This window comes from Chrysochloris asiatica, unplaced genomic scaffold (assembly GCF_000296735.1).
Source record: "Chrysochloris asiatica unplaced genomic scaffold, ChrAsi1.0 scaffold00096, whole genome shotgun sequence".
Lineage (NCBI taxonomy): Eukaryota > Metazoa > Chordata > Mammalia > Afrosoricida > Chrysochloridae > Chrysochloris > Chrysochloris asiatica.
In genome coordinates, this window is record NW_006408614.1 from 5812186 (window position 1) to 5839839 (window position 27654).

Genomic DNA, 27654 nt, shown 5'->3' on the forward strand with positions numbered 1-27654 from the left:
TGGATCTATTGGTTCTTTTGGCAGTCCATGGCACTTTTAATATTCTCCTCCAACACCATAACTCATAAGCATCAGTTCTTCTATGGTCTTCCTTATTCACTGTCCAGCTTTCGCATGCATATGAGATTACTGAAAATACCATGGCTTGGGTCAGGCTCACCTTGAGCTCCTTTGTTGATTGATTGGAGGATTTCATTCAAAGAGCAACCATTACATTTCACAATCAATAAATAAAATTTGCTCTCTTTGATGCTTTCAGCAGAGATATCTCTCTGATTAAAATCTATCAAAGGATGGCTGAGGGATAAGCAGTGTGATTTGATGCTAACAGATAACCCTGATCCCTTATATTAATTTAGATTTTATACTTTACAATGTGATTTCCTTTGAGTCATAACAATTTGCTAAGCATGAAGGTGGTGTTGGGACTCTCATACCCATTTTACAGATGTGGACAGTTGAGTACAAAGAGGCTAAGTAATTTGTCTAGCGATATGCAGTCAATTAGAAGCACAGCTGGGATAGGCCCTCTGTCATAGAACTGTGTAACACAGATTCACTTGCCATTGAGTTGAATCTGGCTCATAGTGACTCTGTACAGGGTTTCTGAGGTTGTAAGCCTCACCTTTCTCCTAAGGAATGACTGGTGGATTTGAACCGCTGACCTTGTGCTTAGCAGATCAGTGCTTAGCCTACAGCGCCACTCCAGCACTCCAACTGTGTAACATAGATCTCAGAAAAGGACTCATGGACCTGGTTCATCCTGGTGGCACCAAGGTTAAGTGCTCAGCTGCTAACCAAAAGGTTGGCTGTTCAAACCCACCCAGTGGTTCTGGGGAAGACCGCAACGAGTAAGGTGGTAGTTGTGTGCCTTGGAGTTGGTTCCGACTCACAGCGACCCGTATAGAGTTTCTGAGGCTGTAAATCTTTACAGGAGCAGGAAGCTTCATCTGTCTCCTGCATAGTGGCTGGTAGATTCAAACTACTGACCTTTCAGTGAGTGGCCCGGTTTATAATCCGCTATTCTACCAGGGCTCCATAAGCCTAGAAAGTCCTCTTGGACAGTTTAACTTGATCCCGTTGGGTCACTACAAGGGCAAAATGGACACTGGTACCTAACATCAACAGCAAATATAATCGGATGCAGAGTCGAAAGCAGCATCAATTGATGGTGCTGCTCTCCAAAGCCTGTTTTCCAGATGACCCCAACCGCCACGTTTTGCCCTTAAATCAGATGGGCTTTTGGACGAGTCCATCTGGAGGCTGTGGTTTAACTCAAAGCATATCTGAGGCATCAAATCACCATGAAATCATGCTCTGCATGCAAAAAAAAAAAAAAAGGGAAGAAATTAAACAGCTCATTCTTGCCTAATATAGAGTCTTTTTTTCCTAAAGAAAAGTTAAAAGAATCAAAGGCAATACTCTCAGGGTTTAAAGAATGTGAATATTGTGTGATGTGAAAAAGGAGGTACTCCCAAGCTGGCCCCCTTTTCTTCTGGGCCTTTTGTCTTCTCACACAGAGATATTGCTGGACTGGTTTGGGGATGCGTAGGTAAGAATGCAGCAGTCACTAGATGTTCACAAGACCCAAAGGTGATGATGGCCTTGTGGACCGCTGTTGGGGATGGTTGGGCTGTGTCAATGAACTGTTGTGGTTGTTAGGTGCCATCAAGTTGATATCGACTCATAGCGACCTTATGCACAACAGAATGAAGCACTGCTCAGTCCTGTCCCAACCTCACAGTTGGGGCCACATTTGAGCCCATTGCTGCTGCCTCTGTGCCAAACCATCTAGTTGGACCCTCCACTTTGCCAAACATGATGTCCTTCTCCAGGGACTGGTCCCTCCTGATAATACGTCTGAAGTATGAGAGACAAAGTCTGGCCATATGGCTTCTAAGGAGCATTCTGATTGCACTTCTTCCAACACAGATCTGTTTGTTCTTTTGGCAGCCCATGGTACTTTCAATATTCTCCTCCAACACCATAGTTCAAGTGCATCAATTCTTATACTGTTTTCCTTATTCACTGTCCAGCTTTCACGTGCATACGAGGTTATTGAAAATACCATGGCTTGGGTCAGGCACACCTTAGTCCTCAATCTGACATTCTGCGGACCTCTGTTGGGGTGGTTGGGTGAGGGCTGCAGTCGGCGCAGTTTTGACTCCATCTTATGTCTTCCCGACAGCTGATCGACGTTTTCTTCTTCCTGTTCCTCTTTGCGGTATGGATGGTGGCCTTTGGCGTGGCCAGGCAGGGTATCCTGAGGCAGAATGAACACCGTTGGAAGTGGATTTTTCGCTCAGTCATCTATGAGCCCTACCTGGCCATGTTTGGCCAAGTGCCAAGTGATGTGGATGGTGAGCAGCTTTGGCTCAGGTGGGGACCAGGTGGGGAGGAGGCAGCATCTATGATGTCATCTTCAGAAGCACACAGTAGAACCCTGCCCTGCCCCACCCCCCCAACCTTTTTCTTGTTCTCAGCATTGCCTTAACTGATCTCAGACTTTCAGTCTGTAGTTTTTACATTTTATTAAAGTAGCATTTCTTGAATTTCTAGCAGCAACACAACAGCCAAAAACATCAGGAAATGAGGGTTGTGAGTTGTTCTTATACAATAGTGATCCATCACCCCTTACTTCAAAAAGAGCAGCAGTGCACATTTAGCATTGGAAACTGGGAATTAAACCTCTGACTTCTTCCCACTGCTACCTGTGTTTTGGAGGCAGGCTGATGATCATGGGGGTATGCAGTGGACATGAGTAAGCTCTGAATGAATGATTTAAGTCAGCTCTGAATGAATGATTTAAAGCATCTCTATGATGTTGATCATCATCCTGGCTCTTTGCTTCCCATCGCACCATGGCAAATGGTACTGATGCAGGTCTTGAACCGGAGTCTGCTCCTCCTGGCCCACTTTTCTCAGTTCCTCTGTCTCATTTCTGCTTTCCTCGTGACCATGAGCAACCTCTCTGGCCCATTCTCCTGTGGCTCCTTCTGGGTCTTGGAGATCATTCTTATTTCATGAAACTATTGGAAGACGCTGTGTGGTTGTCGTACCTGTGCTGCATCCATTGCTCAGGTGAACACATTTAGTCCTTGACTCAGCCTCTGTGTGTTGCTGTCAGAATGCCTTCACTGGGCGACTTTAAAGAGCAGAAATGTATTTTCTGATAGTTCTGGAGGCTAGCAGCCCAAGGCCGGGGTTTCTCTCGGCCATGTTAAGTCCTTTGGTGGGTCTTTCTTATAGTTCCTGGTGTCTGCCAGCAGTCCTTGGTGTTCCTTCAGGATCTGTCATCTCCCTGTGTGTCTAACCTGCTCTTGGAATACCTCAGAAGCCGATAGGCTTAGGACCCACCTTAAACTGGTATGACTTCATTAACAGAACAAAGAAAACTCATTTCCAAATGGAGGGAAACTTCACAGGGATGGGATTAGGATTCCAACTCATATTTCATTCCTAACAGTCTTCATGACAGGTTGGAGGTTTTTTTCCTAAAAGGAGGCAGTGCCTAGAGATCTAAAGAGCCAGTGACAGGCAGGGTTCAAATCCTGTAATTTTCCAAGAACCCTGGGAAGCACCTAGAAGTTTCAGTCTCTTAGTTTTCTTACCAGGGGAGCATCACCTCGCCAGTAGGGCATACTATCTCTTCAGTGGTCATGCCTCTCTCACACTCAACTGAGGACCTAGCCCAGAGCTCCTCTTAGGAGCCAGACAGTTCCACCCTGATGCCAAGATCCCTCAGACGTTCGGATCCAAACCAAAATCATTGCTGTTGACTTGGTTCTGACTCATAGCGGTCTTTATAGGGTTTCCAAACCTGTCAGTCTTTACAGGAACAGAAAGCCTTATCTTTCTCCCAAGGAGGTGCTAAAGAACTGCGGAGCTTTAGGTTGGCAGTCCAATGCTCATCAAGAACATAGATTTACTTTCTCACAGTTCAAGAGGCTAAAAGTTTAGGACACCAACTCTAGAGAAAGACTCTCACTGTTGACTCCGGGGAGGTCTTTGTCTCTTTCAGCTTCCTCTTCGTTCCTTGGTTCTTTGGCGATCTTCACATGGGCATCTATTGTTCCCCGATTTGTGCTCAATTCTGTGTCTGATCTGGTCATCCTATGACTCAGAAGTGACTGGATTAGGACACGCCCTACACTATTATGATGCTATTCACATACCAAAGAAAACTAGTTCCAAACAGGATCACACCCACAGCTCTAGGGGTTAGGATTCCACCATATTTGTTTGGAAGGCATGGTTCAGTCCATAACACGTGTCTTGCTTTTCCATCCCCAGATACGGTGAAGTCCCTGGCTCAGAGTAGCTGGTTCATGTAGTTGTAGTTAGGTATCTGCCTCTCCTTCTTCCTAGTCTGTCTTAGTCTGGAAGCCCATCTGAAAGCTGTCCACCATGGGTGACCCTGGTGGTATTTAAAGTACCCATGGCAAAGCTTTCAGCATCACAGCAACATGCAAGCCACCACAGTACGACAGACTGACAGCCAAGTGATGGATTTGCTTCATAAATGCTGTATTAAGTGGGTAATAGGGTGACTCTAAGGATAAAGCACCTAAAACAGTGCCTGAAACATGTCACGGTCATTGTATTGGCCCTCTGAGGACACGATGACACTCACTCCTGCCAAGGACCTCATGCTCCCTTTGGGTCCCTCCACATCCAGGTACCACGTACGACTTTGCACACTGCACCTTCACGGGGAACGAGTCCAAGCCGCTGTGCGTGGAACTGGATGAGCACAACCTGCCCCGCTTCCCTGAGTGGGTCACCATTCCGCTCGTGTGCATCTATATGCTCTCCACCAACATCCTGCTGGTCAACCTGCTGGTCGCCATGTTTGGGTATGTGCTCTGCCATGTTCTCAGCTGACTTCTGCTCCCCACTGGTCATCCTGCACCGGGCTCTGTGCATAGTGAGCACAGGAGTGAAGGGTCCATTCTTGAGGGGCTTCTATCAGCCTTTGTCTCCAGTGGTCATCTTTAGGGGGTTGGTGGTCTGGAGAGGATGGTGGTATGAGGGACTATGATAAAAATACTGTGTATCCTCACCTGCTGTGCCTATAATCTGTTTCAGAGATAACACAGAGAAACAAAACCCACTGCGTTGGGTCCATCGGACTCCTGGTGTCCATGTAGGACAGGGTAGAACTGCTTCATGGGGGTTCTGAGACTGTCACTCATTAAGGGAGCACACAGCCCCATCTTTCTCCCTTGGTTTGGATCACTGACCTGTGGTGGTCCAAATCAGCCCAATGCTGACCCACAGTACCACCTGGGCTCCTTGGTAGACTCTGTGTGTTTAACATCTCTTAGTTTCCTGGGACTGACTTCTGTAACAAGGTACCACAAACTAGGGAGCTTGAAACACCAGACGTTTATGAAATCTCTCTCGAAGACTCTAGGGAAGAATCCTTCCTTTCTTCTCCCTGACTTATGGTGGCTCCTGCCTATCCTTGGTGTTCCAGTCTCTGCTGCTGTCTCCCCACTGTTTCTGTCTGTGCCTCATGTCCTCTTAGTTTTTATAAATGGTGATACAGGTGAGTTTTCAGGACAGACTAGTTTTACATCCAACAATTCATATACTTATTGCTTCATAACATTATTTGTAATTCCCTGAATGCAACAGAACTCCTCCCACTTCCTCCCTGGATTCTGTATTCCATTCGTCTGTCTTTCCTGCACTTTTCTGCCTTTTGAGCCTTTTTTTAAGCAAATGTTTCCTTTTTGGTCTCATATGGTTTGTTGGTCTTAGGAGTACATTTATTCCTTGTGTTATTGTCACTGTCTTCTAGAGAGAGCCCTTCCATGTGCCACACCCCCAAGGAAACATCCCTTCAGTTGATTGGCTCCTCAGAGCCACTCATCATAGAGCTAACTCTGCCCATGTTAGGTTTTGTCACCAGGGGAATAAGCACATCTAAACCTCTGGAAATCCTGCCCTAGTCAAGTTGACCTAGAACCCTAACTATTACAGTCACTTTATGTTGTTGTTGTTATGAAGTACCCTCAAGTTGGTTTCAACTCAGAGTGACCCTGTTTAGAGTTTCTGAGGAGCGGCTGGTGAACTTGAACTGCCAACCTTTAAGTTCAAACCAACTTTGCAGTCCAGCGCATTAACCCACAGCGCCACACCAGGACTCCATACAGGCTGGTCTGTGTTTTGGATGAAAGGTGATTCCGGAGGTGGGTTCAGTTCCAGGTTTGAAGGGTGTCTAAGGGCTAGTCTGTAGGGTACCACCAGTCTTGATCAGACCAGTGAGTCTGGTCATTTTTATGATTTTGAATTTTGTTCTATATTTGTTCTCCCACTCTGATCAAGATCTTTAATTGGGACCCCAATGAGAGCAGTTGGTTATAGTAGGTAGACACTGTCTAGTGTTTGTGGAAGGTGGACACCATCTAGTCATTGTGGTAGGTGGACACTGTCTAGTTGGTTTTGCTAGGTGGACACTATCTGGTTAGTTGAGGCTGAGGTGGGTGTGACCCACTAGTACTTTGGACTCATTGTTGCCTTGAACCTTTGATTTTCTTCTGTCTTCTTTGTTATGGACGGGGAGAGGCCAATAGGTGTATCTTAGATGCACATCTCCTCTTGGGCAACAGCATACAGGATTATGGTCCACCCTACTACAGTCTAATCTAATGTTAGCTGATTTCACTTGCAAAGACCCCACTTCCCAACAAGGTCACACTCATATACCTTTTGGGGCACTCAATGCCGCTTGTAATGGCATCCATTGAGCTGTCTCCCAGTAAAGCGGGATTGGGGCAGGAAGTGAATGGTGACAGATAGGCTGATCCCTAAAGCTCCTTATTTTTGAAGGGACTCAGGCATGGAGTGTATGCTTCAAGGGGATCAGATTGTAGCTAGCTGCTGCTTTTGAAACGTCAACTTAAATAAAAGTTGAAGAGAGCAGAGTTGAGGGAGTGACTTTTTTGGGTCTCATGTCTAATGGGCTTAAATAAGAATAAGATGATGAGTTAACAATTTTGTTTTAAATTTGCTGTGGGGATTCTCCTTGCACATTTAGAACGTGATGTTTTTCATTTCCCCTTCATCTTCCTTCTGAGGTTTTCCAAGTGTCCCTCACGATAGTTTAAAGTACCTTTGTTTTATATTATCCCTTTAAGGAAGATAACCATGAATCTTGTCATAGACAGATAGATACACAATTTAGAAGCACATATACAAATTAAAGAAGTTGTTTGCTAAACCTTGGGGTTGAAGAAAGGAGCCCTGATGGTATAGTGAGTTAAGCATTAGGCTTCTATCCAGAAGGTCGGTGGTTTGAGCCCACCAGCCACTCCTCGGGGGAGAACGATGTGGCAGTCAGCTTCTGTAAAGACTGACAGTCTTGGATATCCTGTGGGGACAGTTCTGTTCAGCGCTTTAGAGCTGCTATGAGCCAGAGTCTGCTTGATGGAAGTGTGTTTCTTTTTATTTTTTGGTTTTGGGGTGAAAGAAACAGCTGTCTTAGTTTTCTAGAGCTGCTATAAGAGAAATGCCACAAGACGGTGGCTTTAACAGACAGAAATATATATGTTTTCACATTTTTATAAGATAGAAGTCTAAATTCAGGGGACAGAGCCCTGGTAGCTCTGTAGGAAAAGCACTGGACTGTTCACCTCAAGGTCTGTGGTTCACACCCACCAGTTGCTCCGCAGGAGAAAGTTAAGGCTTTCTGCTCCTGTAAAGATTTACAGCCTTGGAAACTATAAGTCAGAACTGACTCTGGGGCAGTGGGCTTTGGTTTGGTAGTTGCAGTTCTTAAGTGCTGTCGAGTTGGTTCTGACTCACTGTGACCCTGTATAGGGTTTCCGAGGAGCAGCTGATGAGTTTGAACCACTGATCTTGTGGTTCAAATCAACCTTGAGGTCAAGTGTTTATCCCACAGTGCCACACTGGTACTCCTTGGTGGTTGTAGAGGAAGGCTTTCTCTCTCTGCTGCCTCTGGAGGAAGGTCTCTGAATCTTCATGGTTGGTTCCTAGGTTCCTTGGTTTTACAAGTCTTTCTCTCTTTCTGCTTGCTTCCTTCCTCTGCTCCTTTATATCCCAAAAAAAGACTGATTTAAGACAAACCCTACTTGAATACTGTTTCAATAACAAGACAAAGAAAACTCATTCCCCAATGGGATTGTAACTTCTCTGTTGTTAAGTGCCCTCCAGTGAATACCAGACTCACAGCGACCCTTAATAGGGTTTCTGAGGAGTGGCTCATGGGTTTGAGATAAATAAATTTGATTTCATAATATAAAATTTTAGGGTAAAAATTCTTGAAATGCAGTTAAGAGACAAATGACAGATTAGGAATGTTTTTGTGATGAATTTGGTGAGCAGACTTTTAGTTCAAACCTAGAATGAACTGCAAATTGACAAGAGACAGACAACACTACTGACAAATCAATGGGGAATGAAAACAAGCCTTTGGGAGACAGGGAATGAAAATACCCAATAAATACAAAACGGTGCTCACAGATGGGAAACCTCAACTTTTACAAGGAGGTGCTGGTTTTTAACTCATGAGATGAATAAAACTTAAAAGGAGCCCCTGGTGTTGAGGGTGCTGTTGGGATGGTGTGGCGCTGTGGGTTAATGCACCAGGCTGCAAAGCCGTTTGAACTGCAAGCTTGGTGGTTCAAGCTCACCAGTCCTGGGAAACCCTATACAGAGTCACTATGGGTTGGAACCGATTCGACGGCACTTTACAACAACAACATTGGGGATGTGGAGTCCTGGTGTGACGCTGTGGGTTAATGCACCAGACTGCAAAGCCGTTTGAACTGCAAGGTTGGTAGTTCAAGCTCACCAGCTGCTCCTTGGAAATCTTATACAGGGTTGCTATGGGTTGGAGCTGACTTGATGGTACTTCACAACAACAACAATGGGCATGTGTGTTGCCTTGAACTCTTTGGAGAGTGATTTGAATATAGTTCTTAGAAGAAAAAACACACAAGCATTTGACCCAGTTACTGTACTTATAAGGACCCCTGGTGGCACAATGGTTAAGTGCTTGGCTGAGACCCACAAGGTCAGTAGTGCAAGTAGCTGTTCAAACCCTGTGGCAGTCTGCTTCTGTGAAGAGCATGTCCTTGGAAGTTCTCTAGGGGAGAGGGGTGGAAGGAGCAGTTCTCCTCTGTCTTGTGGGATTGTTGTGAATTGGATCTGACTTGATGACAATGGGTTTCAATGGAATACCACACTTCTGAGATGTGTACAAAAATGTTTATTAGATTATTAATGTGACCATCTGGTCCACCCCTCTACACTGTGTCAGAATAATAGTCTAAAATGTCACTGCTCTACTTAAAATTCTGGAAGGTTCCCCATAGCTTTTAAGGTAAATTTCAGGCTGCGTTACTTCCCCACAAAGCTGTTCATGACATGGGCTCTGGACACCCCTTTAGACTCCTTCCTGTTGGTCCCTAAACAGAGGCCCTTTCACGCCTGTTTGCAAATGCATCCGGATAAGCTGCTTCTCTACCTTGTCCACCTAGCACCTGCTTGTCCCTTACATAGAGTCCCGCTTTACCCTTTCCCAACTGGTCCCTGATGCTCCATCTCCAGTTTGAGTGGAGACCCCTTGGATTGTTTCTCCCACACGTAAACTCCTCTCGACTGAGCAGTCTGCTCTGGAGACTGGAGATTGGCCCTCCGAGGGTTTATTTGACACATGAGCTGAACTGGACTCCTCCACATGGTCAGTGTCATTGCACGCTAAACTTCCGTGTGTATTGTTTACTGAGAAGCTCAGTGGAGAACATCAGACAGAACGAATTCATTCCATAAACCTGGAACCTCTGTTCTGTGCCATGTACCCACCCCAAAGACCATGTGGTCATTGGTGCCCTGTGACATTAAAACAAGAGAATGTGAAGCTGTCTCTCTCACCTCCCTCACCTGGTGGCCAGGGAGGAACTTGGGTATCAACGAAGAAACCAGACAATAGGAGGCTAAGTAAAAAAGTATTGCGACAATATCATAAGAACCTTTATTAAACAGAAGTATCAAAATGTGGAGCTATTATTTCTTGATATGACCTCCATCTAGGTCTCCACACTTCTGAAAGTGGTGTTTCCATCTCTCTAACCATTCCCCGAAGAATTCTGAGCTCTTCGATTTATACCACATCCAAATGGCAGTTTGGATGTCTTTGAGGGACTCAAATCATGTTTCTTTTCAATGTTCTTTGAATTTGGGGAACAAAATGAAGTCTGAAGGGGCAAGATCAGGGTTGTAAAATATACAGGGTAAGGTTTCACAGTGACATTTCATACTCTCAAAGAATGGGTAGGCTCATGATTATGATGGGAAAAAAAATTCTTCAGCACAACTTGCCTGGCCTTTTCCTCATGAATGTAATTTTCAATTTTCTTAACACATCTTCCTAATAAGTCCCTGGGATTATCCTTTGTCCTTGGAGAAAATCAGTCAAGATGACCCCTTCACAGTCTCCATAACTTTCTGAGCTGACTTTTCTGTTGTGAAATTGACTCCCGTGGAAGCCATTTGATTTGAAGGCACCCCGATGAGACTTAGACAGATGTCTTCCTGAGAGAAGTTGTCTGCCGACCTCCACTGATCTTGGAGACGTGATTAAATAGTCTTGTTTGGAGTAAACCTGTGCATGCATGAACTGGAGTCCTAGTAACAATGCTTTTGGATTTTACTGGCCTGTGTGATGTCTGAGGGGCCCAAGTCTGGACTGGCAGAGAGGGGCAGCAGGTAATGAGTGACTGACTATATGTCCAGGTGAATGGAAGTTAGCAGTGACCAAGTCCCAAGCTTGAGGCAAGGGCAGGAGGGAATGTAGTATCATAATGTAATGGCCCCATTGTCATCCTATCAGCATCATGACTGACGTCAGAGAATTGTGCTCTGTAGGAATTTCAGTGGCTTGATTTTCAGAAGTAGACCAGCAGACTTTCTCCCAGACCCCTCTAACCTTTCAACTAGCAGCCAGTGACATTAATGCACCACCCAGACACTGAAGAGTTCTTTTTTTTTTTTGTTAAAAACACACTTCTTGGGAGTTTGAGAGCCGCTGGAGACTGCCCTGTTGTGCCATTTGGATTTAATTATCAAAATGTGTTTTCTGATCCCCGTTCAGGGCTTACTTGGAGCAGCTGAGTCCAGCCTGTGACCCCTGTCTGGCACCGGCTCAACAATATTAATTTGAAAGCTTCACAATAAACAAGGCAACGCTTAATAACTGCGGATGAATGTACACTTGGGATATTAAGGATGTGTTGGCGGGCTCTCTAGCTGGTACTTGGCACTGAACACAAGTGGATGGACACATCTGAGATGATTCGACTTTAACGGCATTGACCACGGATGCTGTGTGGTGCAGCGGAGGAGGGGTGTACGTAAGGTCAGGGGTTTTAACAGAGCTATGGGATTCCTGGGTGGTAAAGATGGTTAAGGAGTCCAACTGGCACATCGGTTAAAACGCCCGGATTCTAACTGAAAGGTGGGCACTTTGAACCCAGCAACTGCTGCTTCATGGGAGACAGATGTGGCAGTCTGCTTTTGAAAAATCTGTAGCTACGGAAAGCCTACGGGGACAATATAACTCTGTGCTATACAGTTCCTCTGAGTTGGAATCAACTTGCTGGCAATGTTTTTGTTTTTGTTTTTCTTAAATGGACAACATATTGGGCTGTTCATCTAAAGGTTGGAGCTTCAAGTCCAGGGGTGCCTTGGTAGGGAGGCCTGGAAATCTTCTTCGGAAAAGTCATTCCATGGAACACACATCTGCTTTGACGCACAGAGGTCACCACAAGTCAGAGCCAGCAAAGGGATGGCCGAGTGACAGAATTCTCACTTTCTATGCTGGAGTCCTAGGTTCGATTCCTGACCAGTGCTCCTTATGCCTGGCCATCCCCTGTATGGGGTACTTTTACCCTTGGCCACACCCACGGGCCATCTTGCGTTGGTGTGGTAAGTTGAGGAACCAGTGCTGATGCATTACTATTGACTGAAGTCCACAAGTTATAGCAGGGGTCTCTCTTAGTCCTGTACAGTCACATGAGTTTTGATAAAATACAACATATAATGGGACCAATATCACACTAGCCTACAGAATTGTATCACTGCCCTGGAAATGCCCTTCCCTGCTCCCAGGAACCCCCAGCAACCACTGATTTTTCACTGATATCACATGCAAATAAAATATTGCTAAAGATAATTTAAAAAATGGCTCTTTTGAATCCAGAGGTTCTCACTGGATTCAGATGAGGACGTGGAACAAAGGATATCATTGCTGACATCAGATACATCTTGGCTGAAAGCAGAGAATACCAGAGAGATGTTTACCTGTGCTTTATTGACTACACAAAGACTTTTGATTGTATGGATCATGACAAGTTACGGACAACGCTGCAAAGACTGAGTATTCCGGAACATTTAATTGTGCTCATGAGGAACCTGTACATAAACCAAAAGGCAGTCGTTAGAACAAGAGAACACTGAACAGTTTGAAATCAGAAAAGGTGTGTACCAGGGTCGTATTCTTTCTCTATGCTTATTCAATCTGTATCTGAGAAAATAATTCAAGAAGCTGGATTATATGAAGAAGAATGTGGCATCAGGATTGGAGGATGACTCATTAACAACCTGAGATATGCAGATGATACAACCTTCCTTGCTGAAAGTGAAGAGGATTTAAAATACTTAACTGTTGAACATCAAAGCCTTCAGTATGGGTTGCACCTCAATGTAAAGAAAACAAAAATCCTCACCACTCGACCAATAAATAACATCATGATAAATGGAGAAAGGATTGAAGTTGCCAAAGACTTCATTTTGCTTGGATCAACACTCATGGAAGCAGTAGACCACATATTATACTGGGCAAATCTGTTGCAGAAGACCTCTTTAAACTGTTTGAGATCAAAACTGTAGAAAAATTTATGCATTTGAGGTATGGTGTAGGAGAAGATTATTAAAAGTACCATGGATTGCCGGAAGAATAAACAAATCTGTGTTGGAAGAAGTACAATCAGAATGCTCCTTTGAAGCCAGGATGGCCAGACTTCGTGTCTTGTACTTTGGACATGTTCTTAGGAGGGACCAATTCGTGGAGAAGAACATCGTGCTTGGTAAAGTGAAGAGTCAGAAAAAAAGAGGAAGAGTCCCCGACAAGATGGATTGGCACAATGGCAGCAGCAATGGGCTCACGTGTAGCAATGATTGTGAGGACGGTGCAGAACCCTCAATATTTTTTTCATTCTATCATGCATAAGGTTGCTGCAAGTCTGAGCAGACTTGACATCACCTAACAACAGCACAGTTCTACCTTTTCTAGGATGTCGCATCATTGGAAGCATATAGTATGTAACTTTTTCAAGATGACTTCTTTCATTTAGTGATATGTATTGCATTTCTAGTGCTAAAAGAATGAGAGGCAGTCAGGAAGTGTGGAGCCCATGTGGTGGCCCCAGCTAGCCAGCAGGGATACAGGCAGGACCAGGACCTGTAAAGTCAGACTCACCTGAGGTCAAGGTATGACAAATTCTCATGTCATACTCCAGACTTGTGATTAGAAGGGACCAGCTCCTGAGAAGGACATCATGCTTGGTAAAGTGGAGGGTCAGCTCAAAAGAGGGAGACAGACCCCCAATGAGATGGATTGAAACAGCAGTAATGAGCTCAAGTGTAACAGTTGTGAGGATGGTGTGGGGTCAGGCAATGTTTCATTCTGTTGTGCATAGGGTTGGTATGAGTCAAAACTGACTTGACATCTGACAACACTCATTACACGTTGTTGGTATCTCAGATACGATGAAGAATCAACAGGGAACGTAGGAAATCTGTGAAAAACTTGGAGGTGGTATCCACTTGATTGAATGTCCAGTAGCTGCTCAATGTCTTGCTCTCCATAGATTTCTAAAAAACCTTCTCATTTCTACCATGGTTTTAACATCTCCTTTTCCTTGGTGGATTTTTTTTGCAGACTTTTCATTCCGTTCTATTGATCTGTCTTTCTATTCTAGGGTTTTTTTTTGTGTTTTTTTTTTTTTAAATCATTTAAACATCTGTTGTACAAATCTCCCTTCTTACTCAAGGCATTCCTGACTTTTTTTGTATGGATTTATTTTTCAGAGAAGCCTAAGACTCTTTCTGGTCTCCTCTTCCAATTTTTTTGTTTTTTTTTAAATTGTGAATTTCATTGTGATGATGTTACTTTTTATAGAATCATTTCAGGGAACTGGGTGTCTTTGGAATATGCTCTTTTACCTTTCAGAAAAATGGTACCATAATCCATTTATTCAAATATGTTATAGCTTCTCAATAAAATTTTATAATTTTCAGATGGGTGTTATAACATTTTTTAAGCTACATTAATATCCAGCAGTTTGTGTTATGAGATATTTTTCCTACTATGTTTTTCAATGACTAGTAAGTTAAGCATTGGGCTGCATCTTACTTCTCTAGCGCTGCAGTAACAGAAACACCAAAAGGGGGTGGCTTTTACAAACAGAAATGTATTCTCTCACAGTTTAGGAGGCTAGAAGTCCAAATTCAGCGTGCCAGCTCCCGGGAGAGGCTTTCTCTCTTCGTCCATCCCTTTCCGCATCAGTGCTGGGAAGACCCAGTATTTCTTGGAGATCTCCATGTGTCTTATCATCAATCTTTCTCTAAGTCTAAGAGTTTCACAGTGCAGGGACACCAGGTCCAAAGAACACACTCTACTCTTGGTTGTACTCTTTTGGTGGTACTGAGGTCCTTCTGAGCTCTGCTTACTTATTTCATCTCTTTTATATTGCAAAAGAGATTGGCTGAAGACACAACCTAATCCTGTAGATTTCATCCCACCTCAGAATTTACAATATGTAGGATACTCACACCAGATCTGGGCTGATCTGCCCCTAACACGTCCTGTGGCAATTGCATTGTACAAGATTTTGTCATGGGGAATTGTTGCTGTTAAGTGCTGCAGAGTCAAGTTGGCTCTGACTCGTGGCAACCCTGTATAGGGTTTCTGAGGAACGGCTGGTGGGTTTAAACTGCCAACCTTGAGGTTTGAACTGACCTAGCAGTCCAGTGCTTTATCCTATAGCGCCACACAAGGACTCACGGGTGATTACTACCTCTCAACTGCAGAACCACTGAGAATCCAGGCCTAACCACGTTGATCACAGATTGCTAACCACAAGGTTGGTGTGTCAAACCCACCAGACACTCTGAGGGAGAAAGATAGAACTGTCTGTTTCCATGAAGATTTACAACCTCAGAAACCCTACCGAGTAGTCGATTCTGTCCTACAGTGTTGCTCTGTGTCAGAATTGATTCAATGGCATTGGATAATTGGTACTGTTGAATATGGGGAAAGGCTTTTCATTTTTACTTATTTATCTTGGAACAAGTTACTTTACTGAATTCTCCCTTTTCCTCTTTTTTTTTTATCATGCTGTGGAAGGATCTTCCAATTCCTGTTTATTCACCTTCCTGCTTCCTCTCCTTCCTAATCAGAAATGGATGTTGAATGTTTCGCCAAGATTTCCTAGCAACTCTCTCTCTCTCTCTTTTTTTTTTAAGTATATAAATTATTTAGTGAATGTCTTTATGTCCAAGCCCCTTAAACAGATTTCTTTCTACACATGTGGTGTAAAAGAACAGAATTAAAACATCAGTTACTAAAGTTGAGTGAATTCAAATATACCTCTAAGAGGAGGACAATGAGGATGATATTGTTACATGATGGTATGTTGGTAGAGGTAAGTTAAGTGAATAATTTTGCATGTCTGGATATTCTATTGAGGGCAGTTTAAATTCATATAATCTTTAAAAAAATTTTTTTTACAGTTTTAAAAAAAATGTTTTATTGTGAATTATGTGATAGTTTACATGAGAGAACATTAGCTTTACATTCATCCTATCATATATCGTTTCATTGCCATGGTTACTATCCCCTCCATGCATCATCAACCAACCAAAGGGTATACCCTGCGAACCTGCCCCTTGGTCGTCAGCACACAGTCCCTCTCCCTCTCTGGGTCTAGAGTCTCCAGCTGCTCCATCTCTCCACATCATGGTCTCTGCCTCCATCTCTGGCGTCACTGCTTCTCTGGGTAGGGTCACGCACTTTGCTCTTCTCCCTTGATGGTCCCAGGGACCTCCGCTCCTGAACTGCAAAGTCAACCACTCCCCTGCCTTTGCTACAAAATGTCTACCTTTACATTTCCATTCCTCACATTCAGTCCTGATAGTAATTATTCACTATTGTGCCACATGAGTGCTATCCCCATCCCCATCTCCTTTCGTCAGCCCCACTTAGACAAATTGGATACTACTCAGTGGAGATTCTACCTTCCTCTATGCCCTCTGGATCTGGGTCCTTTCTTGAAAACTTGTAAGCCAGTCACTTCTAGCCTTGGTTGCTCCCCCCATTTTGGGTAGCCAGTGTCCAAGTTGCCCATCCCTGTCTACCCTGTGTATCGAGGGGGTGGGAATGATCCTTGCAGTAAAGATTTGTTCCCTCTTTTGAGCTACTGCATCCATAGGTGTTCATCAAGTCAAGTTCATCAAATTGTATCAGATTACTCTTTTTTTCCTCTTCTTTGTTCTTCTAGTTGAGCTCTGATCATCCAGTCACTGAAGCCAGGTCAAGTGGGTATTATCTGCAAGTGTGGGTGTTCTTATGCATATGCCCTCTCTTCTTATCAGCTGGACGCTTCACTCTCCACTCTAGTCCTCTGTGGCTATGTCACTGACTCTGGGCCCAAGAGTCCCCAGGTCTTGCCATAGTGCTGGCCAACCAGGTCTCCACCTGGGTTCACAGGAGTCCATTGAACATGGTAGGGCTTAGCTCACAAGTTCATTGCTGTTTTTCCCTCACTTCCCCTTATCGGTGACCAACGTGGTCACCAGTCAGAGGGCATGTCTGCTCGTGTCTTCCCTCCTAGCAACTCTTGAAATTAGTTTTTTCCTTTTGCTGAATTATAAAATTGATGAGTGGTATACATATTCTTAATATATTCAGCCATCCCTCAGTGGTCATGGCATACTTTTAATGATCTCTTGGGTTTCGTCTAAGGTGACTGGTGGTACAGTGGGGTCAGTGTTGGGTTGCTAACTGAAAGGTCATTATTTCAAACTCAGCTGCTCTTGGGGAGAAAGAAGTGGCTGTCTGCTCTTGTGAACGCTTACACCCTGAGAAACCCTGTGGATCAATTCTACTCTGTCCTCCAGGGTTGTGATGAGTCAGAGTTGACTGTATGGCAGTGGGTCTGGTAGGAGTTCATTCATATACGTGGCTCTGTGAATTCTAAACGCCTGTTGTCAGCAGCATTTTCAATCTCAGCAAACTTCTGAAATTTTGTCCTCGGGAATTTCTGCTTATTTCCCCTCTCCTCCTCAGTTGGGGGCGCTCAGGTGGTTTAGGGGATAGCAGCAGTAGACACAGGTGATTCCTATTCTCTTGGACAACGACCAGGGGCAGGACTATGGAAATACAGAGACAAGGGGGTCAGTTGCTGTATTGTGCTAAGAGAGAACGCTAGCTGGGATGTGGTTGGAAGGGAGCTTTGACAGGCCATTTTTGGGGGTTGGGGTGACCCTAGTACCCTGCTGCTGTCAATCAGCTGTGACTCATGGTGACCCCACATGTGTCAGAGCAGAGGCCTGCTCCGCAGCGTCGTCAAGGTCTGGTTTTCCAGAGCAGACCACCAGGCCTTTCTTCCAAGGTGCCTTCCTTCCAAGATGGACTTGAACCATCAATCTTTGTGCTAGCAGCTAAGCACACTACGTATTTTCTCAAAGAATATGCCCATGTAAATGGTGTGCACATGCCTATAACACGTATTTTGTGCACAAGAAACTAACATTGTGAGAGGATTGTGTGATGTGCAAAAGAAACCCCAAACACACATATAGCTCACGTGTTATCTGAATAAAAATACGGTAAGGATTTGCACCACTTCCCAGGAAACCAGAGGTCTCAGAGCCCTTCCAAACACTAGTTGTGTGCAGTTGTTTCTTGTTGTTAAGTGCCATCGACTCATTTCTGATTCCTAGCCACCCAGCCTTTCTGAGGTTTGGTTTCCGAGGACTGGCTGGTGGATTTGAACTGCTGATGTTGCAGTTCAAACAAGCCTTGCGGTCCAGTGCTTATCCTACAGTGCCACACCAGCAGAGGCGCTGTAATTGCCCTTCCAGAGAGCCTGTCTGCTGAGGACAGCTACTTCTCTGAGGAAGTGTTGGACACAATGTCTAAAGGATATAAAAAAAGTTATTTTATACAAATAATTTGAAGCAGCGTACCACAATCAGCCCCAGGGACACTCTGAAGTCTCAGTTAGGTGTGTCCAGAATTGAGCTGAGAGAAAAGGTATTTTGGAAGCTTCGGTCCCTCAGGGAAGGAAGACTTCAGTGTTTAAATGAGCCTCCGCTTATCTGTCCTGGAAAAGTGCTTTATGTTCCAAGTGGCTTGTGGGTCTGAATGGATAGTGACCAACTCTGACTCACATACCCTGGAATCTCATAAGTGACTGACCATGTCTCCATAAAAGGAAGACTTCTGACTGAACCCACCTTTGACCCTGATGAGCTGAGGTAGACGACATTCCAACAGTGGGGTCCTTATGGATTGTTCTGAGGAATCAATACAATGATTTGAAAAGAAACAAACAATCTAAAAGCAAACCTGTTGCCACTGAATTGATTCTGACTCATGGAGACACCACATGTGCAGAGCAGCTGCTCCATAGGGCTTCTCAGAAACGAGCCATCAAGTCATTCTTCTTCATTACCACTGGTGAGTTCGAACTACTGACCTTGGGTTAGTAGACCAACTGCTGCTGAATTGATTCTGACTCATAGTGACCCTTCAGGACAGAATTGAACTATACTGTTGAATTTTTAAGTCTGTAAATCTTTATGGAAGCAGATTGTAACATCTTTCTCCCATGAAGCAATTGCTGGGTTCGAACCCAGTTCTGGCTAACTGCCGAATGCTGAACCACTGCACCCGAGGTTAGTTGTTGTTGCTGTAGTTCAGTGCCGTCAAGTTGGTTCCAACTCATAGTAACCCTGTGTGGGGTTTTCAAGGAGCTGCTGGTGGGTTTGAACCACTGACCTTGTGGTGAGCACTCCAGTGCTTATCCTACAGCACTGTACAGCTTGTGCCATCCAGGGACCAGCGACAACATGAAGTAGGGTTTTTTCAAGCAGAGAATGATGCAAACTCAAAGCCTTATGATATGACATCTGCCTGAATGTGGTCTGTGTTGGGGCTGGCAAACTTTTCTTAACAAGGGTCTGTGAGGGTCTTTGCTTTGGTCAGATGCACCCAAGCAAAGTCCAGGGACTGTGCACCTGTTTCCTCTCTCAGCTTTGTAAAGCTCCTTTGCTTGAGGATGGGACAAAAACAGGTGATGAGCTGGTCCACAAATCGTAGCTTGCATATCCTGTTCTATTGTTTTTAAGTGCCGTCGAGTCAGTTCTGACTCTTAGCAAGCTGCATAAGGTTTCTGAGGAGCAGCTGTTGAGTTTGAACTGCCAGCCTTGCGGTTTGCAATGACCTTGTGGTCCCATGCTTATCCTACGGTAGGTACCACACCAGTCCTTGTTGTTGTTATGTGCCTTCGAGTCAGTTCCAACTCATAGCAATCCTGTAATGGGTTTCTGAGGAGCACTTGGTGGGTTTGAACTGTTGACCTTGTGGTTCCCAGCCTACAGCACCACATGAGTTCTAGATGGTCTAAAACCCACTGCTGCCTTGTCAGTGTCTATTCAGAAGCCTCTTGGCCTCAAAGTGTCTCACAGGGTTTCCGGAGGCAGGCTGCCTCATCTTTCTTGCAAAGAGTGGCTGGTGGGTTTGAATTGCCAACTTTGTGGTCAGCAGACAAACACTTAACCCGCTGCACCACCAGGGATCCTCTAGATAACTTAGACAATGTGGACTGTTCTCACCAATGTCTCTCTCTACTTGAACCCTGCTGGTTACAGTCCTTCCTGAGCCAGAGGGGAGCCCCTCCCCTCGCGTCCCAGCCCTCCAGACCTAAGCACCCTGTATACATACCCAAGAGGAGAGCAATTCCTCCCTTTAGTGGGGTCTACTAACTCCTTTTGGGTAAAACTCCAGAGAACAACTTCTGATGCATTCAGATGGACAAAGTTGCTTTACTGTGTTTGAGATTTGGGGGAAAGGGACAGGCAATCTATTTCACTAGATATGCCCGATTTTAGACATACCCTTGGTGGTGCAGTGGGTTAAACTTTGAGCGGCTAGTCAAAAGGTCTGTGATTTAAGCCTCCAGCAGCTCTGCGGGAGAAGGATGAGGTGTGTCTGCTCCCATAAAGATGGCGGGTTTGGAAACCCATAAGGTCACTATGAGCTGGAATCGACTCGATGGCTATGCTTTTGATTTTTGGTTTACGTAAGATCTTTAGAAGCTCTTGGGGACAGGATTTTGAGTGGATGTAGTTGGTTTGGCACAAAGCAGTAGGCTGTGATTTCTGGCAAGTTCTGAGGTGGGACTTCATTAAACTGGGCCTCCTCTACATCCTCTCTGATTATAGCACCAGAAGGGAGCTGGTCCCTTTGCACCATACCAGAGCCAGCTGGGAGCAATGGGGGAGAGATAATGGTGCTTGCTGTTAGCCTCAAGCAACCTGACCCACATCTGGCTAAGAGCTGGCATCAATTTGCTGCACTTGGTTACCTCCCAGTCCTGCATGCTTTTTACCGGAAACATTTCCCACATCGAGTTGTTGTGAGGACTGGACAAGCTGCTGTTTACACACCCACTCTAGTACTTTTTAAAGGAGCCCTGGTGGCAAAACAGTTAAGCACTCTGTTGAGCATCTTAGTGTTGTCAGCTCCAAACCCACCCGGCGGCTCTGAGGGAGTAAGTACCACCCATCTGCTTCTGTAAAGATCCCAGGCAAGAAAACCCTATAGAGCAATTCTACTCTGCCATGTGGAGTTTCCGCAAGTCAAAAATCAACTCAACGCCACCTAAACACAAGAGCGTAGCACGTAAGGAGTCCCTGGGTGGTGAAAATAGTTAATGCTGCTAGCTGAAGGATTGTTGACGTTCAAGGCTAGCCAGAAATCCCTCAGAAGAAATGCCTGGTGATCTACTTCTGAAAAACCAGCCATGGAAAACTCTTATGGTGGGGCCGCCATGAGTTGGAGTCAGCTTGCAGGCAACTGGATTTATAGATAAAGCTCTAGACGCAACTGACACTGAGTAATATTGATTCCCTCCCTGTGGAAGACCACATCAAGTTCAAGGGGTACTTACTACAAAATCCAGGATGTGGGCAGGACCTGAGAGGTGTTCAATTCATCGTGAACTCCAACCTGAGACAAGCTAAGTTTGCCATTGGAATCGCCAGTGTAAGTTACTGATTGGGCCTGTGGTCCTTAGAAACCCTTACAGGGTCACATTGAGTTGGAATCAACTTCAAGACACTTAACAACAACCACGTGGTCTTGAGATATTTACATTTTAGGATGTCAGGTCCCAAGCAGCGAGCATGCAGTGTCACTGTGAACATGTTCGAATGCTGTGCCTGGCCAATTCATTCAGATTTAGCCTCTGAGTCTCCCCACCCCCTCCAAACCCCCCTCCCCCCCCAAGATTTGGAATATTGAGCACCTTCCCATTAACGATTTACTTATAGTTTTAAAATGGCTGTATCTTTGGCTTGTGAAGGGATGATATGATCTTTGCAATAATAATAATAATAAAGCATCTTGGACAGTTGAACTCAGGTTTTACCAAGCAGCATTTTACCAATGAGTCAAATCTAAACTTTTGCAAGTGGACAGAACTAAGCTTGACTTAGATGAAACATCATCTGGTCCTGCATCATCTTCATCCTCAGTGGGATATCCAAGCCCAGGACTGTGGTTCTCATGCCATTCTATGTCACTGCGGGTCTCCCTTGCCCTCCCTGAGTCACCAAACGTGATGTCCTCCATCAGGGATTGATTTCATTGGCTACCTTTTGGAAGTAGATGCCGTTATTGTTAAGTGCCATGGAGTCAGCTCTGACTCATCGTGACCCTGTATAGGGTTTCCGAGGAGGGGCTGATTGGGTTTGAACTGTCCACCTTGCAGTTCAAACCGACCTTGCGGTCCAGTGCTTTATCCTAAAGTGCCACACCAGGACAACTTTCAAATCTGGAATGAAGGCCTGTCTAACTTCTGGTCTGGTGCTCTAAGATCAACACTGGACTGTAAACCACAAGGTCAGCAGTTCAAACTCACCAGTTGCTTCTGGAAAATCCTATAAAGGGCCACTATGAGTCAGAACCGACTTGACGGCACTTCACAACAAGTTTTGGAAGCAGGCATTCAGGCCTTTGTGTCTTATCTGTAAAACTGGCCACCATGGGTGACCCTGCTGGTATTTGAAATACTGGTGGTATTGCTTCCAGGACCATAGCCTTAAACTGCCAGATGAGTGGTGGATTTAAAGTAGAAAAACCCTTTACAGGGTCACTATGAATCAGAAGCAACTCGGTGGCTGTGGGTTTTTATAGTGAAACAGGCTGATGGAGGAATGCATTGCTGGGGTCTACACCCTGGCTTCATCATTTCCTAATTAGGAGACTCACACAGTTTCATTGTGCTACCTTTGCCTCAGCTTCCCCATCTGTTGGTTGTAGATGAGAATAGGTTTTACACAATAGTGTTGTTCAGGGATGAAGTCAGCCAATGTTAGGTAAAGTGTTTACGACAATGTGCGGCACATAATATGTGGTATTTTGTATTTCATGGTTTCGGTTTAATTTGCAACTGAAAATCATTGCTATAGCCAATTTTGAGGTAAAACGCAAAGTGAACCCTTTTTTAAAAAATATAAAAGTAAGTCATGGTCCTTTTTCAGTGGTTGTAAAGGGTAAAGATGAGAGATTAAAGGCACCAGACGCAGCTACCAGAATGATTTAACCTATCTCACCCTATGAATTCTCATTTACATAGTGACATTGTGTTGTAAGTACTGGTTCCTGCCTAGTTATTTTCACTTCACACATATTTAAGCATTTGCCAAATTGTGAATGTTATTCATAATGTAAGGCTCAACAGCTGCGTGACACCACAGTGTTGATTCACGAGGCTTTGTGATGGAGTCTCTTATTTTTGGACATTTGGGTGGTTTCTTGTTTTGAGGAGGGGATAGGAATGGCTCTTGTCTCTATTGCTGTGGTGGACAGAGGGAATCCCTGGGTGAAGCAAGAGCTTAACCTAGCCTCGTGTTTGGCAGTTCAGTCCCACCCAGTGGTGCCTTTAAGATGGGCCTACTGATCTGCCTACAAAAGGGCACAGCTTTGAAAATGCTATGGAGCAGTTCTACTTTGTGCATGTGGGCATGCCCTAAGTCAGAATTGACTGGACAAAGGTCAACAGCAAAATGATCTAGACTTAAGGTATGCCAGAAATAGCCGTTACTTGGTACAGTGGAGGCTCAGGGAGGACGAGGAGAGACCCTCAGTGAGATGGACCAACACAGTGATGGCAAAGGTGGGCTCCAGTATAGCAATGGTTGTGAGGATAGTGCAGGACTGGGCAGTATTTTGTTCTGTTGGACATAGAGTTGTTCTGAGTCAGAACCAACTCCTCAGCACCTAACAACAACAGTGTTACCTAGCTTGCTTGTTTTAGTCTGGAATCTCTGCTGAAGACCAAGCCCACCATAGCTTTCTGCATTATAGAACCATACAAGCCACCCAGTATGAGGAACAGAAAGGTGGGTGGTGTATTTGAGATAGAGATTTTTAAAAAGAGCCATTGTAGTGATATGTATCACAAATAATGTTAGTATGACCGTATCTGGCAATTAAATGACAACGCTAAATCTTGGTCTTTTCTCTTTTGCTGCCAGCTACACGGTGGGCACCGTCCAGGAGAACAATGACCAGGTCTGGAAGTTCCAGAGGTACTTCCTGGTGCAGGAGTACTGCAGTCGCCTGAACATCCCCTTCCCCTTTGTCGTCTTTGCTTACTTCTACATGGTCGTAAAGAAATGTTTCAAGTGCTGCTGCAAGGAGAACAACATGGGATCTTCTGGCTGCTGTGAGTGGCTGGCGCATGCACTTGGGGATCACAAGTGGTGGTTCATTTCTGGAAGGGAAGCCTGCTCCATAGCTCATCAGGTGATTTCTCTGCTTACCGCTGTACACAGGCAGACCTCCCAGGTGCTGTGGGTTTGGTTCCAGACCACTGCAGTAAAATGAATGTAGCAATAAAGCCAGTTATGTGAACGTTTTGTTTCCCCAATGCATAGAAAAGTTATGCTTGCTCTAGGCTGTGGTCTAGTCAGTGTGCATCAGCATGAAAATGTTGCAAATACTGTGAGACTGACCAAACGTGACAGAAAGACATGAAGTGAGCACGTGCTATTGTAGAAGATGGTGCCAGTAGATTTATTGCATCCCACCCTTCATCCCATCACGGGGTGCTGCATCCCAACCTTAACCCCTTTCATGCTTTATCCCATTCCAGTCATATCATGAGGGATTATTACTTAACTGCTACATTACAATATCACATGACTATTAACCCATTGAGAACCATGGCCCAGCAAGTTGACACACACAATGCAATCCATAACAACCACCATCATTGGATTCATGTTCCATATTGGACTCATCGTTCCCGCCTCTGTAGGGAAATGCTAATATTTTAATAATTCAGACAGTAAATATATAAATTTACTAATCTAAGCATGGCAATTGGTGACAGTTAAGAAAAACTCAACTTGCCAAGAACCATCATGTTTATATGGGATTCTTTTAGCTACTTAGAAATGGAGGCAACATACACATGTTGCTGTTGTTATTGTTAAGTGCCATTGGGTTGGTTCTGACTCATAGTGACCATGTATAGGGTTTCTGAGGAGTGGCTGGTGGGTTTGAAACACCAACCTTGTGGTTAACAGTCAGTCAATGCTTACCCTCCAGCACCACACCAGGACTCCAGGACATACATGGTATGACCTTAAATATTGGTTGTATCACTCTTTCGGGCTCTACCTGACTGGTTTTCAGAATGCCATTGTACCAACAGCCCCCAATTCCTGGCATAATTTAAAGAACTGTCATAATCAACTCTTTCAGTGGCATTATTTTCAGACATGAAAAGTTAGTTTGGGGATGTCATTATCTGTAGTTGCCTTTCTTAATGGAGAAAAATGATTTGAGAATTTGGATCAGTTGCTGTCTTTTTTCCCCATTCATTTTTGTCTTGGAAGACACAGTGAGTCATTTCTGACTGAAAGAATGAGACGCCTTTGTTTCAGGGAAAGGGAATTGGAAATTGAGACCTGGAAATTAATTGTACTCAAAGACCATGCCCAGAGACTGGCCAATGCCCAAGGTAATGAGATGCCTCAGGACTGTGTTTGATCTCGACTTAGAACCATCATGGAAGTGTGTTCGAAGGGTTTGAGGGAGGATTTATGGGATCAGTTTCAGCCTTCAGGTGACACGTAGTTGTTATGTTTAACTCCATTGTTGCTGTCACTCTATCAGATCATCTAGTTGGGGGGTCTTTCTCTTTTTCACGGACCCTCACATTTCCAAGCATCATGTCCTTCTCCACTATGTCCAAAGTATGAGAGACAAAGTCTCATCATTCTCACTTCTAAGGAACATTCTGGCTGTACTTCTTCCAAGACAAATGTTTTCTTCTGGTAGTCCATGGTGCTTTCAATATTCTTCTATGACACCGTAACTCAAAGGCATCAATTCTTCAACCATCTTCCTTATTCACTGTCCAACTTTCACATGTATTTGTGGTGACTGAAAACACTATGGCTTGGGTCAGTCTCACCTGAGTCCTCCAACTGACAGCTTTGTTCTTGAACACTTTAAAGAGGTCTTTTGCATCAGATATGCCAAATGTAATACATTGTTTAATTTCTTCATTGCTACTTCTGTGAGCCTGGACTGTGGACCCAAGCAAAATGAATCACTGACAACGTCATTCTTTTCTCCATTTATTACAACGTTATTTATTGGTCCAACATCTGAAAAGGTAGAGCCCACACTCTCATCTTTGGTACTTTTCTCTTGAGACATTTTTAATAATAATAAATCTGTAGTTGGTTTGAACCACAAGGTCGGCAATTCAAACTCAACAGCCACTCCTCAGAAACCCTATAAAGGGTTGCTATGAGTTGGAACCAACTCCATGACACTTAACAACAACAACAACACTACCCAATAAAATAATAAATCTTCTAAATGTATTATTACATTATTTATACAAGAAGCCTTCAAACGTTTATTGGAAATTTTCATTTTTTTGTAATCCCACATTTATACATCATTGATGGCGTAAAGTGTGACAGCGGTAGTGAGGTTGGCCCAGGATCGGACATTGTTTCTTTCTGCTGTGCATGGGGTCGCTATGAGTCGGTTCCGACTCGATGGCACCTGACAACAACAACAATTATTTTATAAAATCAATTGTTGTTGTTGTTATGTGCCATGGAGTGGGTTCTGACTCATAGGGACCTGTACAGGGTTTCTGAGGCTGTAAATCTTTACGGGAGTAGAAAACCTCATCTTTCTCCTGCAGAACAGCTGGTAGTTTCAAACTGCTGACCTTGCGGTTCGCAGCCTGACTCGTAACCACTACGCTACCAGAGCTCCTTATAAAAACAATACATATTCATTGTTTTGGATGTTATCAAGTCATTTCCGACTCCTAGCTGCCCCATGTGATGGAGTAGAACATCCCATAGAGATTCGGAGGCTGTGATGTTTGTGGGAGCAGAACGCCAGACCCTTGTTCCACGAATCTTGCAGTTAACCCTTGTGCCTCCAGGGATCCTCACACATTTACAAAATAAATAGCACCGATAAGAACTAGTCAGAACATATGCAAACCACCTTCTAGAGATCAATATTGCCAATACGATTTCTATTATATGGAGGCTGTGTTCTTCTTCACTTTTGTTGTTGTTACTAAGTGCTGTTGGGTCAGTTCCGACTCATAGCGATCCTATATAGGGTTCTGAGGAGCCGCTGGTGGGTTTGAACCATGGACCCTGTGGTTTGCAGTCCAGTGCTGATCTTATAGCACCACACCATGCAATGTAATAATTAAATCACTCTATGTATGAACATTCATAACTGAATTTTCTCATTTAATTAATGATATATTGTGGAATTGTCCATATCCATAAATATAAATTTAAATATCACTTTTTAATATTTTAATCTCCAGCATGTGTGTGTGCCATGATGTATTTAACCAGTCACTTGTGGTTAGATATACCAGTCATTTTCATTCTGCTGCTAGCATATAGCCCAGCGATTTAATGTTTTATTCATTGAAGTTTGAGCACATCATTAAGTATCTTCCTTTGAGACGAGGAATGTTTATATAAAGGGTACCTATACTTTTAAGCCATCACTCGTCTGTCAGTTTGTTGTACAAAATGCAGAGAAACAGCTGTAAACATCCATTAATAATTGGAACACGGAATGTATGATGTATGACTCTAGGAAAATTGGATATTGTCAAAAATGAAATGGAACGCATAAACATCAGTATCTTAGGCATTAGTGAGCTGACATGGACTGGTATTGGCCATTTTGAATCTGATAACCACATGGTTTACTATGCAGGGAATGAAAAATTGAAAAGGAATGGTGTTGCATTCATTGTCAAA

At 44.2% G+C, this 27654-nt stretch overlaps 1 protein-coding gene across 1 annotated transcript in view; it reads left to right on the plus strand.

Annotated features, from left to right (window-relative positions):
• Window positions 1–27654, plus strand: part of TRPM8 (transient receptor potential cation channel, subfamily M, member 8) — a 107565-nt gene that overhangs the window by 71125 nt on the left and 8786 nt on the right. The window contains exons 19-21 of the mRNA XM_006866768.1: window positions 2189–2360; window positions 4679–4856; window positions 23857–24047. Coding sequence (XP_006866830.1) covers window positions 2189–2360; window positions 4679–4856; window positions 23857–24047 — 541 coding nt within the window. The remainder of the gene's footprint in view (window positions 1–2188; window positions 2361–4678; window positions 4857–23856; window positions 24048–27654) is intronic.